This window comes from Stegostoma tigrinum, chromosome 22 (genome assembly GCF_030684315.1).
Source record: "Stegostoma tigrinum isolate sSteTig4 chromosome 22, sSteTig4.hap1, whole genome shotgun sequence".
NCBI classification, from domain to species: Eukaryota; Metazoa; Chordata; class Chondrichthyes; order Orectolobiformes; family Stegostomatidae; genus Stegostoma; species Stegostoma tigrinum.
Window position 1 is genome coordinate 4,692,221 of NC_081375.1, and position 16,326 is coordinate 4,708,546.

General features: G+C 57.4%; 1 protein-coding gene across 5 annotated transcripts in view; it reads right to left on the reverse strand.

Annotated features, from left to right (window-relative positions):
• The window catches only part of LOC125463720 (TOM1-like protein 1), a 58,962-nt gene that overhangs the window by 23,244 nt on the left and 19,392 nt on the right, over nt 1-16,326 (reverse strand). For all 5 annotated transcript variants that reach the window (XM_059653597.1, XM_059653596.1, XM_059653593.1 and 2 more), the window contains 3 exons: nt 4,059-4,137; nt 1,646-1,795; nt 137-262 (listed from right to left, as the gene is read on the reverse strand). In XM_059653597.1, the coding sequence (XP_059509580.1) occupies nt 137-262; nt 1,646-1,795; nt 4,059-4,137 (355 nt within the window). The remainder of the gene's footprint in view (nt 1-136; nt 263-1,645; nt 1,796-4,058; nt 4,138-16,326) is intronic.

Sequence of the window (16,326 nt, forward strand, 5' to 3'; positions counted from 1 at the left end):
CCTCTGCCACACCAGACATTTATTTACATTACTGGGCTCTTTATAAAGAGTTCTACTGGGTTCATAAGATCTTTCTGAACTTCATGAATTCACATTGGCTTGCCCTGATCAGCTCCCAGGGCAATTTCTCACTTACATTTTTCCAGGAGCCAGCTGATGCCTCGTCCTGCGTTGGGAAGATTAATCCTTTCCGTTTCATTTCCACGTAGAGTTCCCGCACATCACTCATGTCCACTGGTCCATGGTACCTGGTTGCCCAGGACTGTGGTGCAAAACAAGGGAAGGAGACATTAGAACAACATTCACCCTGACCTCTCCACCATGACCTTTTCACCTTGACCCTCACCACAGCTGTCCCTTATTGACCTCTCCACCCCAACCCTGGCGATGACCCCCCCATGAGCTGTCCACTTTGACTCCACTACACACCCCACTCCTGACGCATCACGACTCTCGCAATGACCCCTGACCTTGCCAAAATCTCTGACCCCTGGGTCCCCACACCATGTCCCTTCCAACTACCCCTCCCCATCATTCCAAGCTCTGCCCCTCAGCTACTCATTCTTACCCTGGGACTGCACACAGTCAGCATGGCACCCAGTGAAGGGCTCTCCATGGGGCAGGCTGGGGGGGGGGGGGGGGCTGCGGTTACTAGTGAAGGCCATAAGCAGGGCTGCTCACTCACCCATTCAGGGGGATTTGGGGCCTAGCAGGTGAGATGATAAACCAACTGATTCACATCAGTGTTGAGGGGCGAGAATTTTTCTGAAACTGTCAGAAATCATAGACACAGCAGGTCAGGGACCCAACCACCAGCAGCTCAGAGCCAGTGGCCAGTGAGTGTCATCGAGCAGTGATCAGTTATCATGCTCCTGGAAGAGTATACACACACACCCAGGGTGTGAGGAGCTACAGCGAGACTGGGAAAAATGGCAGTTGAATAAATTCCGGGTTTTCGGAATTAAGACTAATGCTGTAATTACAACCCAACTGGGAAAACCCAGTCCATTCAGACAGTGACCGAAAAACTTACTTGTTTGGCTAAGCTAAAGAAGTGCCTTACAGGAGGGAGAGAAGGAGAGAGACAGAGACAGAGAGAGAGAGCAAGAGAGAGACAGAGAGAGAGAGAGAGAGAGAGAGAGAGTGAGAGAGAGAGGGGGACAGAGGGACAAAGACACAGGAAGAGAGCGAGGGGTACAGAGTCAGAGAAGGAGAGGTGAGGGTGGTAGTTTCAGCTGGGAATGCTAGAGGGGAGTGCCCAGGCAATGGTGGAACATTGAGAACGAAGGGTGGTGGAGGGATGTGGATTGTGGAGGGAGGTGGATGGTGGAGGGAGTTTGGTGGTGGATAGAGGGTTGTGGGGTGGGTGGTGTAGGTGGTGGAGGGGGATGGAGGGTGGAGGGAGTTTGGTGGTGGATGGGGGGTTGGGGGGTGGTTTGGTGTAGGTGGTGGAGGGAGTTTGGTGGTGGATGGAGGGTTGCGGGGATGGTTTGGTGTAGGTGGTGGAGGAGGATGGATGGCGGATGGAGTTTGGTGGTGGATGGAGGGTTGCGGGGGTGGTTTGGTGTAGGTGGTGGAGGTGGGTGGATGGTGAAGGGGAGAGGGTAGTGGAGGGAGGCAGTTGTGGAGTGGGGGGTGCTGTTACCTGAATGAGGTGGAGTATGTGGTTCTGGACGTCGACGGGTGCATTGTACTTTGGTTTGAGCTCTTTGGCCAGGACATCCTTCACGAAGTCTTTCCTGACAATGAGGGAGTGAAGCTTTGGGCCACAGATCCTGGTGCAGTTGTCGATAAGCTGGGAAAAACAATAAAAAAGCTTAGGGAATAAAACATCAGCTGGGATTCTCTCTTTAATAGTAAGTAGAGACAGCAGCTTCACATCGATACCACACACATCTCCCCCCTGCCCCCACAACCCTGGTCATGTCCTCGGTAAGGACCTTCGGTATCTTTGAGGGTTTTTCCTAAACTTTTCTGCCCCAGAACTGAACACTGAAGTCTGGTTGAGGCTTAACCAGTGATGTATAAAGTTTTAACATATCCTGTTTTTCATTTAATTCCTCTCCAGGCAAACCTAAACCCTGCTCTTCCCCCACTATCACATCATCTTCAAGGAGCTCTCCCTCTGCCCCTTTAGAATCCCTACACTGTGAAAGCAGGTCATTTGGCCCATCAAGTCCACTGACCCTCCAAAGAGTATCCCACTCAGACACACCCCTTTATCCTATCTCTATAACCCTGCATTTCCTGTGGCTAACACATACAGCATTTCCCTGAATACTATGGGGTAATTTAGCATGGCCAATCCACCCTAACCTGCACTGTGGGAGGAAACCGGAGCACCCGGAGGAAACCTGCACAGTCACGGGGAGAATGAACAAACTCCACACAGACAATTGCCCGAGGGTGGGATTGAACCTGGGTCCCTAGTGCTGCGAAGCAGCAGGGCAAACCACTGTGCCGTCCCCATGGCACCTTCCGATGTTATGCCATTTAATAATATATTGCCTTTCCAATGTTAATCCACTCAAAGTCTATCAATCCCAACTCATTTAACACCATTCTACTCAAGCCCTTCCCAGTTCAGCTTTCTGTCGGTGTCAGTCTGAAGCTGACACAGTGACGCTGCCTCACAGAGTCTGAGGAGACAACTACCCTGGGGCCCAGGGTACAGCAATCTTCAATAAATACAACATCAAGCTCACAGCTTCAACTGAGTAATATCCTCACAAGGAAGGTGTGACACCCAGCCTTGGTCCGACAGTTTGGGGCAACGGAGGGGGTGGGAAGAGAGAGAGAGAGAGAGAGTGAGAGAGAGACAGCGAAGGAGAGACAGAGCGATAGGGAGAGAAGGAATACTCGAGGCAGCACGACCGCCAACAATGCAGGGATTACAATGAGTGACACTCATCAGAACACTACAGCATGAAAACTACAGTGACCTCAGAGGATTATAGGGTCGACGGGGTCACAAGGAGAGAGGAATATAGGGACTGGAGGAGGTTATAGAGAAAGGGTGACACAGAAAGTGGGGGACACAGAAACAGGGAGATTGTAGGGACTGGAGGAGATCACCGAGAGATGGGAATATAGGGAGTGGAGGAGCACACAGAGAGAGGGGAATGTGGGACTGGAGGAGGTCACAGAGAGAGGGGAATATGGGACTGGAGGAGCACACAGAGAGAGGGGAATGTGGGACTGGAGGAGGTCACAGAGAGAGGGGAATATGGGACTGGAGGAGGTCACAGAGAGAGGGGAATATGGGACTGGAGGAGGTCACAGAGAGAGGGGAATGTGGGACTGGAGGAGGTCACAGAGAGAGGGGAATATGGGACTGGAGGAGGTCACAGAGAGAGGGGAATGTGGGACTGGAGGAGCACAGAGAGAGAGGGGAGTATAGGGACTGGAGGAGCACAGAGAGAGAGGGGAGTATAGGGACTGGAGGAGCATACAGAGAGAGGGGAATATGGGACTGGAGGAGCACAGAGAGAGAGGGGAGTATAGGGACTGGAGGAGCACAGAGAGAGAGGGGAGTATAGGGACTGGAGGAGCATACAGAGAGAGGGGAATATGGGACTGGAGGAGGTCACAGAGAGAGGGGGACACAGAGAGAGCGGAATACAGGGACTGGAGGAGCACAGAGAGAGAGGGGAGTATAGGGACTGGAGGAGCATACAGAGAGAGGGGAATATGGGACTGGAGGAGGATACAGAGAGAGGGGGATTGTAGGGACTGGAGGAGGATACAGAGAGCGGGAGGGGGGATTGGAGGGACTGAAGGAGGATACAGAGAGGGGGGGAATGTAGGGACTGGAGGAGGATACAGAGAGCGGGGGGGGGATTGTAGGGACTGGAGGAGGATACAGAGAGAGGGGGATTGTAGGGACTGGAGGAGGATACAGAGAGAGGGGGCTTGTAGGGACCGGAGGAGGATACTGAAACAGGGGGATTGTAGGTACTGGAGGAGTTCGCAGGTCCTGGGTGGGCACCCTGCAGGAGGATTTGGGTGTCACCTTGATCAAAGCTGTCAACTGGGTCAGGAGAGAACCAAAGAGTCACCTGCAGGCTCAGCCTGACCTCCTGGTGATTCAGATTTCCTGAAATCCTTTTCCTTAGAGCTCTGACGGCCTCCTTCGGTCTGCAGTGAATGATAAACACACATTCACAATCTGTCTTTGGCACAAACGCCCCCACCCTCACACACCCAGCTCCCACCCTCACACACCACCCCCCATCCCCACACACACCCCACCCTCACACACCACCCCCATCCCCATACACTCCCCCACAGTCACACACCACCCGCATCCCCACACACTCCCTCACCCTCACACACCACCCGCATCCCCACACACTCCCCCACCCTCACACACCATCCCCATCCCCATACACTCCCCCAGAGTCACACACCACCCCCGTCCCCATACACTCCCCCACCCTCACACACCACCCCCGTCCCCATACACTCCCCCACCCTCACACACCACCCCCGTCCCCATATACTCCCCCACCCTCACACACCACCCCCATCCCCATACACTCCCCCACAGTTACACACCACCCCCTTCCCCATACTCTCCCCCACCCTCACACACCACCCCCATTTCCATACACTCCCCCACAGTCACACACCACCCCCATCCCCAAACACTCCCCCACTCTCACACACCCAGCCACAACCCTCAGAAACCAACCGCATCCCCATATACTCCCCCACCCTCACACACCACCACCCATCCCCATACACTCCCCCACAGTTACACACCACCCCCATCCCCATACACTCCCCCACCCTCACACACCACCCCCGCCCTCACACACCAAGCCCCAACCCTCACACATCACCCCCATCCCCATATACTCCCCCACCCTCACACACCACCACCCATCCCCATATACTCCCCCACCCTCACACACCAACCCCCATCCCCATACACTCCCCCACCCTCACACACCACCCCCCATCCCCATACACTCCCCGAGTCACACACCACCCCCGTCCCCATACACTCCCCCACCCTCACACACCACACCCGTCCCCATATACTCCCCCACCCTCACACACCACCCCCATCCCCTTACACTCACCCACAGTCACACACCACCCCCATCCCCATACACTCCCCCACCCTCACACACCACCCCCATTTCCATACACTCCCCCACAGTCACACACCACCCCCATCCCCAAACACTCCACCACCCTCACACACCCAGCCACAACCCTCAGAAACCAACCCCATCCCCATATACTCCCCCACCCTCACACACACCATCCGCATCCCCACACACTCCCCCACCCTCACACACCATCCCCGTCCCCATACACTCCCCCACCCTCACACACCACCCCCGTCCCCATACACTCCCCCACCCTCACACACCACCCCCGTCCCCATATACTCCCCCACCCTCACACACCACCCCCATCCCCATACACTCCCCCACAGTTACACACCACTCCCATCCCCATACACTCCCCCACCCTCACACACCACCCCCATTTCCATACACTCCCCCACAGTCACACGCCATCCCCATCCCCATACACTCCCCACCCTCACACACCAACCCCATCCCCATACACTCCCCCACCCTCACACACCAACCCCCATCCCCATACACTCCCCCACCCTCACACACCACCCCACATCCCCATACACTCCCCCACAGTCACACGCCATCCCCATCCCCATACACTCCCCACCCTCACACACCAACCCCATCCCCATACACTCCCCCACCCTCACACACCAACCCCCATCCCCATACACTCCACCACCCTCACACTTGCGGCCCCCACCCTCAGACACCATCCCTATCCCCATACACTCTCGCACCCTCACACGCCACCCCCATCCCCATACACTCCCCCACTCACACACCACCCCCATCCCCATACACTCCCCCACCCTCACACACCACCCCTATCCCCACACACTCCCCCACCCTCACACACCACCCCCATCCCCATACACTCCCCCACAGTCACACACCACCCGCATCCCCACACACTCCCCCACCCTCACACACCATCCCCATCGCCACACACTCCTCCAGAGTCACACACCACCCCCGTCCCCATACACTCCCCCACCCTCACACACCACCCCTGTCCCCATATACTCCCCCACCCTCACACACCACCCCCATCCCCATACACTCCCCCACAGTTACACACCACCCCCATCCCCATACACTCCCCCACCCTCACACACCACCCCCATTTCCATACACTCCCCCACAGTCACACACCACCCCCATCCCCATACACTCCCCCACAGTCACACACCTTCCCCATCCCCATACGCTCCCCACCCTCACACACCAACCCCATCCCCATACACTCCCCCACCCTCACACACCAACCCCCATCCCCATACACTCCCCCACAGTTACACACCACCCCCATCCCCATACACTCCCCCACCCTCACACACCACCCCCATCCCCATACACTCCCCCACAGTTACACACCACCCCTGTCCCCATATACTCCCCCACCCTCACACACCACCCCCATCCCCATACACTCCCCCACAGTTACACACCACCCCCATCCCCATACACTCCCCCACCCTCACACACCACCCCCATCCCCATACACTCCCCCACAGTTACACACCACCCCCATCCCCATACACTCCCCCACCCTCACACACCACCCCCATTTCCATACACTCCCCCACAGTCACACACCACCCCCATCCCCATACACTCCCCCACAGTCACACGCCATCCCCATCCCCATACGCTCCCCACCCTCACACACCAACCCCATCCCCATACACTCCCCCACCCTCACACACCAACCCCCATCCCCATACACTCCACCACCCTCACACTTGCGGCCCCCACCCTCAGACACCATCCCTATCCCCATACACTCTCGCACCCTCACACGCCACCACCATCCCCATACACTCCCCCACTCACACACCACCCCCATCCCCATACACTCCCCCACCCTCACACACCACCCCCATCCCCATGCACTCCCCCACCCTCACACACCACCCCCATCCCCATACACTCTCGCACCCTCAGACACCACCCCCATCCCCATACACTCCCCCACTCACACACCACCCCCATACACTCCCCCACCCTCACACACCACCCCCATCCCCATGCACTCCCCCACTCTCACACACCACCCCCATCCCCATGCACTCCCCCACCCTCACACACCACGCCCATCCCCGTACACCCCCCCACCCTCACACTCCCAGCCCCCACCCTCACACACCACCCCAATCCCCATACACTCCCCCACCCTCATGCTCCCAGCCCCCGCCCTCACACACCACGCCCATCCCCAGACACAACCCCATCCTCAGGCTCCCAGCCCCCACCCTCACACACCACCCCCATACCCATGCACTCCCCCACCCTCACACAGTACCCCCATCCCCGTACACCCCCCCATCCTCACACTCCCAGCCCCACCCTCACACACCACCCCAATCCCCTTACACTCCCCCACCCTCATGCTCCCAGCCCCCGCCCTCACACACCACGCCCATCCCCAGACACAACCCCATCCTCAGGCTCCCAGCCCCCACCCTCACACACCACCCCCATCCCCGTACACCCCCCCACCCTCACACTCCCAGCCCCACCCTCACACACCACCCCAATCCCCATACACTCCCCCACCCTCATGCTTCCAGCCCCCGCCCTCACACACCACGCCCATCCCCAGACAGAACCCCACCCTCACACTCCCAGCCCCCACCCTCACACACCACCCCCAACCCCATGCACTCCCCCACGCTCACACACCACCCCCCATCCTCATACACTCTCCGAACCTCACACTCCCAGCCCCAACCCTCACACAACAACCCCATCCCCATACACTCCCCCACCCTCCCACACCACCCCCCATCCCCATACACTGCCCCGCCCTCACCCTCACACTCTCAGCCCTCACCCTCACACCCCACCCTCCATCCCCATACACTACCACACCCTCACACAGCACACCCTCACACACTCCCCCACCCTCACACTCCCAGCTCCCACCCCCACACATTCCCCCACCCCAAACACTCCACCACACTCACACCCTCCTAACCCCATACACTCACACACCACCCCACCCTCATACACTCCCCCACCCTCACACATCCCCATCCCTATACGTTCCCCCACCCCCACACACTCCACCCACTACCCTCACACAGCCCCCACTCCCACAACTCCCACACTCTCCCACCCTCACACATCCCATCCACTACCCTCTCACACCACCCCAGCCCAACACACTGCCCCACCCCCACTCACCCCACCCACCACCCTCACACACTCCCCAACCCCTACACACCCCATCCACTAACTTCATACACCACCCCCAGTCCAAGACCCTCCCCCACCCCACACACCCCACCCACTACCCTCACACACTCCCCACCCCAACACACACCCCCACCCCCATACACTCACCCACCCCACACACCCCATCCAATACTCACACACTCCCCCACCCTTGCACAACCCCAACCCGCACCCACCCCATCCACTACCCTCCCACACTTCTCCACCCTCACACTCCCCCAACCCCCACCCTCACTCCCACACACCCCATCCACCAGCCTCACACAGCCCCCCACCCTTACACTCCCCTCAACCCACACATCTCCCACCCTCGAATCCCCACCCTTACACCCCGATCCTCAAACCAGACACACGCCCCCCTGCAAACATACCCACCCTCACATTCCCCACCCAACACACTCGCATCCCCATCACATACACCCCCACCCTCACACCTTCACATCTGCCACCATCAACCCACCACCCACCCACACATACATACAACTTCACACACTTCGCCTTCCTCAGCCGTCACACACTTTCCCCACCCTCACACCCACCCATACACACCCCCTCACCATCACACACACCCCCAACCACACCCCAACGCATATACATATCCACCGTTTCACACCCACCCCACCCTCACACCCTTTCACCGAGATAAATGCACCCTTACCCTCTTAAACACCTGCATCCTCATAGATTTCCTGTCACCCTCGCACACCGCTCCTTCACTGTCACCTCCCCAGTCCCTGACATGTGCAGTATATTGATACCCTGACCATGGCTCTGCCCCTGAACCATGCACACTGACCCCTGGCCCAAATACTCGCACACTGACCCCTGACCCAAACCCTCACAAACTGACCCCTGACCCAAACCCTCACACACTGACCCCTGACCTAAACACTCACACTCTTACCCCCAAACCCTTGCACACTGATCCCCAAACGCTCACAAACGGAACCCTGACCCAAACCTTCACAAACTGAGCCCTGACCCAAACCCTCACAAACTGACCCCTGACCCAAACCCTCACAAACTGAACCCTGACCCAAACCTTTACAAACTGACCCCTGACCCAAACCCTCACAAACTGAACCCTGACCTAAACCTTCACAAACTGACCCCTGACCCAAACACTCGCACTCTGACCCCTGACCCAAACCTTCACAAACTGACCCCTGACCCAAACCCTCACAAACTGAACCCTGACCTAAACCTTCACAAACTGACCCCTGACCCAAACACTCGCACTCTGACCCCTGACCTAAACCTTCACAAACTGACCCCTGACCCAAACACTCGCACTCTGACCCCCAAACCCTCACACACTGACCCTGACCCAAACCCTTGTACACTGACCCCCAAACCCTTACAAACTGAACCCTGACCTAAACCTTCACAAACTGACCCCTGACCCAAACACTCGCACTCTGACCCCTGACCTAAACCTTCACAAACTGACCCCTGACCCAAACACTCGCACTCTGACCCCCAAACCCTCACACACTGACCCTGACCCAAACCCTTGCACACTAATCCCCTGACCCAAACCTTCGCACACTGACCCCTGACCCAAACCCTCACAAACTGAACCCTGACCCAAACCCTCACACTCTGACCCCCAAACCCTCGCACACTGACCCTGACCCAAACCCTTGTACACTGACCCCCAAACCCTCACAAACTGAACCCTGACCCAAACCCTCACACTCTGACCCCCAAACCCTCACACACTGACCCCCAAACCCTCACAAACTGAACCCTGACCCAAACCCTCACACTCTGACCCCCAAACCCTCGCACACTGACTCTGACCCAAACCCTTGTACACTGACCCCCAAACCCTCACAAACTGAACCCTGACCCAAACCCTCACACTCTGACCCCCAAACCCTCACACACTGACCCTGACCCAAACCCTTGTACACTGACCCCCAAACCCTTACAAACTGAACCCTGACCCAAACCCTCACACTCTGACCCCCAAACCCTCACACACCGACACTGACCCAAACCCTTGTACACTGACCCCCAAACCCTCACAAACTGAGCCCTGACCCAAATCCTCACACTCTGACCCCCAAACCCTCGCACACTGACCCTGACCCAAACCCTTGTACACTGACCCCCAAACCCTCACAAACTGAACCCTGACCCAAACCCTCACACTCTGACCCCCAAACCCTCACACACTGACCCCCTAACCCTCACAAACTGAACCCTGACCCAAACCCTCACACTCTGACCCCCAAACCCTCGCACACTGACCCTGACCCAAACCCTTGTACACTGACCCCCAAACCCTCACAAACTGAACCCTGACCCAAACCCTCACACTCTGACCTCCAAACCCTCACACACTGACACTGACCCAAACCCTTGTACACTGACCCCGACCCTCACACTGACCATATGACCCCAAACACTCACACATGACCCCTTTACCCCGAAGCCTCACATATTGATCCCTGACCACTACAGTGTGACCTGATTCCCAAACAGAACAGACTAACCGTTCACTACTAAGACACTGACGTTCAAAATCGGTACTGTGATCCCTAATCCAGAACCCAGCACACAGGCCCAGTCCACCCACATGCAGTTCGCTGGCTTCTGATCTCCAGCACATTCCAACTTTCAGGTTTTCTCTCTCTCTCTGTCACTGATGCAGGTTCGTGCAGAGTTCATTATTGGGATCAGATTCCCTGCCATTGTTTGAAACAAACAGCTGATGGAGGGGTTCTGTCTAACCACATGTACACCCGATAGTGAGAGCATTGTAAACGATAACAATTCCAAACACTTCAGTCGTCCACAATTACTGTGAAACTGAAATACAACCCAGATCCAGAAGCTCAGGATTGGAGGTGCAAGTAGCATTCTCCACTTCATTCTACTCTCCAGTGCACCCCGACTGTACCCATTAACCCCACTGTACCCCTCAGTCCCAGTGTACCCCGACTGTACCCATTAACCCCACTGTACCCCTCAGTCCCACTGCACCCCGACTGTACCCATTAACCCCACTGTACCCCTCAGTCCCAGTTCACTCCGACTGTACCCATTAACCCCACTGTACCCCTCAGTCCCACTGCACCCCGACTATACCCATTAACCCCACTGTACCCCTCAGTCCCACTGCACCCCGACTGTACCCATTAACCCCACTGTACCCCTCAGTCCCAGTGCACCCCGACTGTACCCATTAACCCCACTGTACCCCTCAGTCCCACTGCACCCCGACTGTACCCATTAACCCCACTGTAGCCCTCAGTCCCAGTGTTCCCTGGCTGTACCCATTAAACCCACTGTACCCCGCAGTCCCACTGCACCCCGACTGTACCCATTAACCCCACTGTACCCCTCAGTCCCACTGCACCCCGACTGTACCGATTAACCCCGCTGTACCCCGACTGTACCCATTAACCCCACTGTAACCCTCAGTCCCACTGCACCCCGACTGTACCTATTAAACCCACTGTACCCCTCAGTCCCAGTGCACCCTGACTGTGTACCCATTAACCCCACTGTACCCCTCAGTCCCAGTGCACCCCGACTGTACCCAGTAACACCACTGTACCCCTCAGTCCCAGTGCACCCCGACTGTACCCATTAACCCCACTGTACCCCTCAGTCCCAGTGCACCCCGACTGTACCCATTAACCCCACTGTACCCCTCAGTCCCACTGCACCCCGACTGTACCCATTAACCCCACTGTACCCCTCAGTCCCAGTGCACTCCGACTGTACCCATTAACCCCACTGTACCCCTCAGTCCCACTGCACCCCGACTATACCCATTAACCCCACTGTACCCCTCAGTCCCACTGCACCCCGACTGTACCCATTAACCCCACTGTACCCCTCAGTCCCAGTGCACCCCGACTGTACCCATTAACCCCACTGTACCCCTCAGTCCCACTGCACCCCGACTGTACCCATTAACCCCACTGTAGCCCTCAGTCCCAGTGTTCCCTGGCTGTACCCATTAAACCCACTGTACCCCTCAGTCCCACTGCACCCCGACTGTACCGATTAACCCCACTGTACCCCGACTGTACCCATTAACCCCACTGTACCCCTCAGTCCCAGTGCACTCCGACTGTACCCATTAACCCCACTGTACCCCGCAGTCCCACTGCACCCCGACTGTACCCATTAACCCCACTGTACCACTCAGTCCCAGTGCACACCAACTGTTCCCATTAACCCCACTGTACCCCTCAGTCCCACTGCACCCCGACTGTACCCATTAACCCCACTGTACCCCTCAGTCCCACTGCACCCCGACTGTACCGATTAACCCCACTGTACCCCGACTGTACCCATTAACCCCACTGTAACCCTCAGTCCCACTGCACCCCGACTGTACCTATTAAACCCACTGTACCCCTCAGTCCCAGTGCACCCTGACTGTGTACCCATTAACCCCACTGTACCCCTCAGTCCCAGTGCACCCCGACTGTACCCAGTAACACCACTGTACCCCTCAGTCCCAGTGCACCCCGACTGTACCCATTAACCCCACTGTACCCCTCAGTCCCAGTGCACCCCGACTGTACCCATTAACCCCACTGTACCCCTCAGTCCCACTGCACCCCGACTGTACCCATTAACCCCACTGTACCCCTCAGTCCCAGTGCACTCCGACTGTACCCATTAACCCCACTGTACCCCTCAGTCCCACTGCACCCCGACTATACCCATTAACCCCACTGTACCCCTCAGTCCCAGTGCACCCCGACTGTACCCATTAACCCCACTGTACCCCTCAGTCCCAGTGCACCCCGACTGTACCCATTAACCCCACTGTACCCCTCAGTCCCACTGCACCCCGACTGTACCCATTAACCCCACTGTACCCCGCAGTCCCACTGCACCCCGACTGTACCCATTAACCCCACTGTACCACTCAGTCCCAGTGCACACCAACTGTACCCATTAACCCCACTGTACCCCTCAGTCCCACTGCACCCCGACTGTACCCATTAACCCCACTGTACCCCGACTGTACCCATTAACCCCACTGTAACCCTCAGTCCCACTGCACCCCGACTGTACCTATTAAACCCAATGTACCCCTCAGTCCCAGTGCACCCTGACTGTGTACCCATTAACCCCACTGTACCCCTCAGTCCCAGTGCACCCCGACTGTACCCATTAACACCACTGTACCCGTCAGTCCCAGTGCACCCCGACTGTACCCATTAACCCCACTGTACCCCTCAGTCCCAGTGTACCCAGACTGTACCCATTAACCCCACTGTACCCCTCAGTCCCAGTGCACCCCGACTGTACCCATTAACCCCACTGTACCCCTCAGTCCCAGTGCACTCCGACTGTACCCATTAACCCCACTGTACCCCTCAGTCCCAGTGCACCCCGACTGTACCCATTAACCCCACTGTACCCCTCAGTCACAGTGCACTCCGACTGTACCCATTAACCCCACTGTACCCCTCAGTCCCAGTGCACCCCGACTGTACCCATTAACCCCACTGTACCCTTCAGTCCCAGTGCACCCTGACTGTACCCATTAACCCCACTGTACCCCTCAGTCCCAGTGCACCCCGACTGTACCCATTAACCCCACTGTACCCCTCAGTCCCAGTGTACCCCGACTGTACCCATTAACCCCACTGTACCCCTCAGTCCCACTGCACCCCGACTGTACCCATTAACCCCACTGTACCCCTCAGTCCCAGGGCAATCCGACTGTACCCATTAACCCCACTGTACCCCTCAGTCCCACTGCACCCCGACTATACCCATTAACCCCACTGTACCCCTCAGTCCCACTGCACCCCGACTGTACCCATTAACTCCACTGTACCCCTCAGTCCCAGTGCACCCCGACTGTACCCATTAACCCCACTGTACCCCTCAGTCCCACTGCACCCCGACTGTACCCATTAAACCCACTGTAGCCCTCAGTCCCAGTGTTCCCTGGCTGTACCCATTAAACCCACTGTACCCCGCAGTCCCACTGCACCCCGACTGTACCCATTAACCCCACTGTACCACTCAGTCCCAGTGCACACCAACTGTACCCATTAACCCCACTGTACCCCTCAGTCCCACTGCACCCCGACTGTACCCATTAACCCCACTGTACCCCTCAGTCCCACTGCACCCCGACTGTACCGATTAACCCCACTGTACCCCGACTGTACCCATTAACCCCACTGTAACCCTCAGTCCCACTGCACCCCGACTGTACCTATTAAACCCACTGTACCCCTCAGTCCCAGTGCACCCTGACTGTGTACCCATTAACCCCACTGTACCCCTCAGTCCCAGTGCACCCCGACTGTACCCATTAACACCACTGTACCCCTCAGTCCCAGTGCACCCCGACTGTACCCATTAACCCCACTGTACCCCTCAGTCCCAGTGCACCCCGACTGTACCCATTAACCCCACTGTACCCCTCAGTCCCACTGCACCCCGACTATACCCATTAACCCCACTGTACCCCTCAGTCCCACTGCACCCCGACTGTACCCATTAACCCCACTGTACCCCTCAGTCCCAGTGCACCCCGACTGTACCCATTAACCCCACTGTACCCCTCAGTCCCACTGCACCCCGACTGTACCCATTAACCCCACTGTAGCCCTCAGTCCCAGTGTTCCCTGGCTGTACCCATTAAACCCACTGTACCCCGCAGTCCCACTGCAGCCCGACTGTACCCATTAACCCCACTGTACCACTCAGTCCCAGTGCACACCAACTGTACCCATGAACCCCACTGTACCCCTCAGTCCAACTGCACCCCGACTGTACCCATTAACCCCACTGTACCCCTCAGTCCCACTGCACCCCGACTGTACCCATTAACCCCACTGTACCCCGACTGTACCCATTAACCCCACTGTAACCCTCAGTCCCACTGCACCCCGACTGTACCTATTAAACCCACTGTACCCCTCAGTCCCAGTGCACCCTGACTGTGTACCCATTAACCCCACTGTACCCCTCAGTCCCAGTGCACCCCGACTGTACCCATTAACACCACTGTACCCGTCAGTCCCAGTGCACCCCGACTGTACCCATTAACCCCACTGTACCCCTCAGTCCCAGTGCACTCCGACTGTACCCATAAACCCCACTGTACCCCTCAGTCCCAGTGCACCCCGACTGTACCCGTTAACCCCACTGTACCCCTCAGTCCCAGTGCACTCCGACTGTACCCATTAACCCCACTGTACCCCTCAGTCCCAGTGCACCCCGACTGTACCCATTAACCCCACTGTACCCTTCAGTCCCAGTGCACCCTGACTGTACCCATTAACCCCACTGTACCCCTCAGTCCCAGTGCACCCCGACTGTACCCATTAACCCCACTGTACCCCTCAGTCCCAGTGCACCCTGACTGTACCCATTAACCCCCCTGTACCCCTCAGTCCCAGTGCACCCCGACTGTACCCATTAACCCCACTGTACCCCTCAGTCCCAGTGCACCCTGACAGTCCCCATTAACCCCACTGTACCCCTCAGTCCCAGTGCACCCCGACTGTACCCATTAACCCCACTGTACCCCTCAGTCCCACTGCACCCAGACTGTACCCATTAACCACACTGTACCCCTCAGTCCCAGTGCACCCCGACTGTACCCATCAACCCCACTGTACCCCTCAGTCCCACTGCACCCCGACTGTACCCATTAACCCCACTGTAGCCCTCAGTCCCAGTGTTCCCTGGCTGTACCCATTAAACCCACTGTATCCCGCAGTCCCACTGCACCCCGACTGTACCCATTAACCCCACTGTATCACTCAGTCCCAGTGCACACCAACTGTACCCATTAACCCCACTGTACCCCTCAGTCCCACTGCACCCCGACTGTACCCATTAACCCCACTGTACCCCTCAGTCCCACTGCACCCCGACTGTACCCATTAACCCCACTGTACCCCGACTGTACCCATTAACCCCACTGTAACACTCAGTCCCACTGCACCCCGACTGTACCTATTAAACCCACTGTACCCCTCAG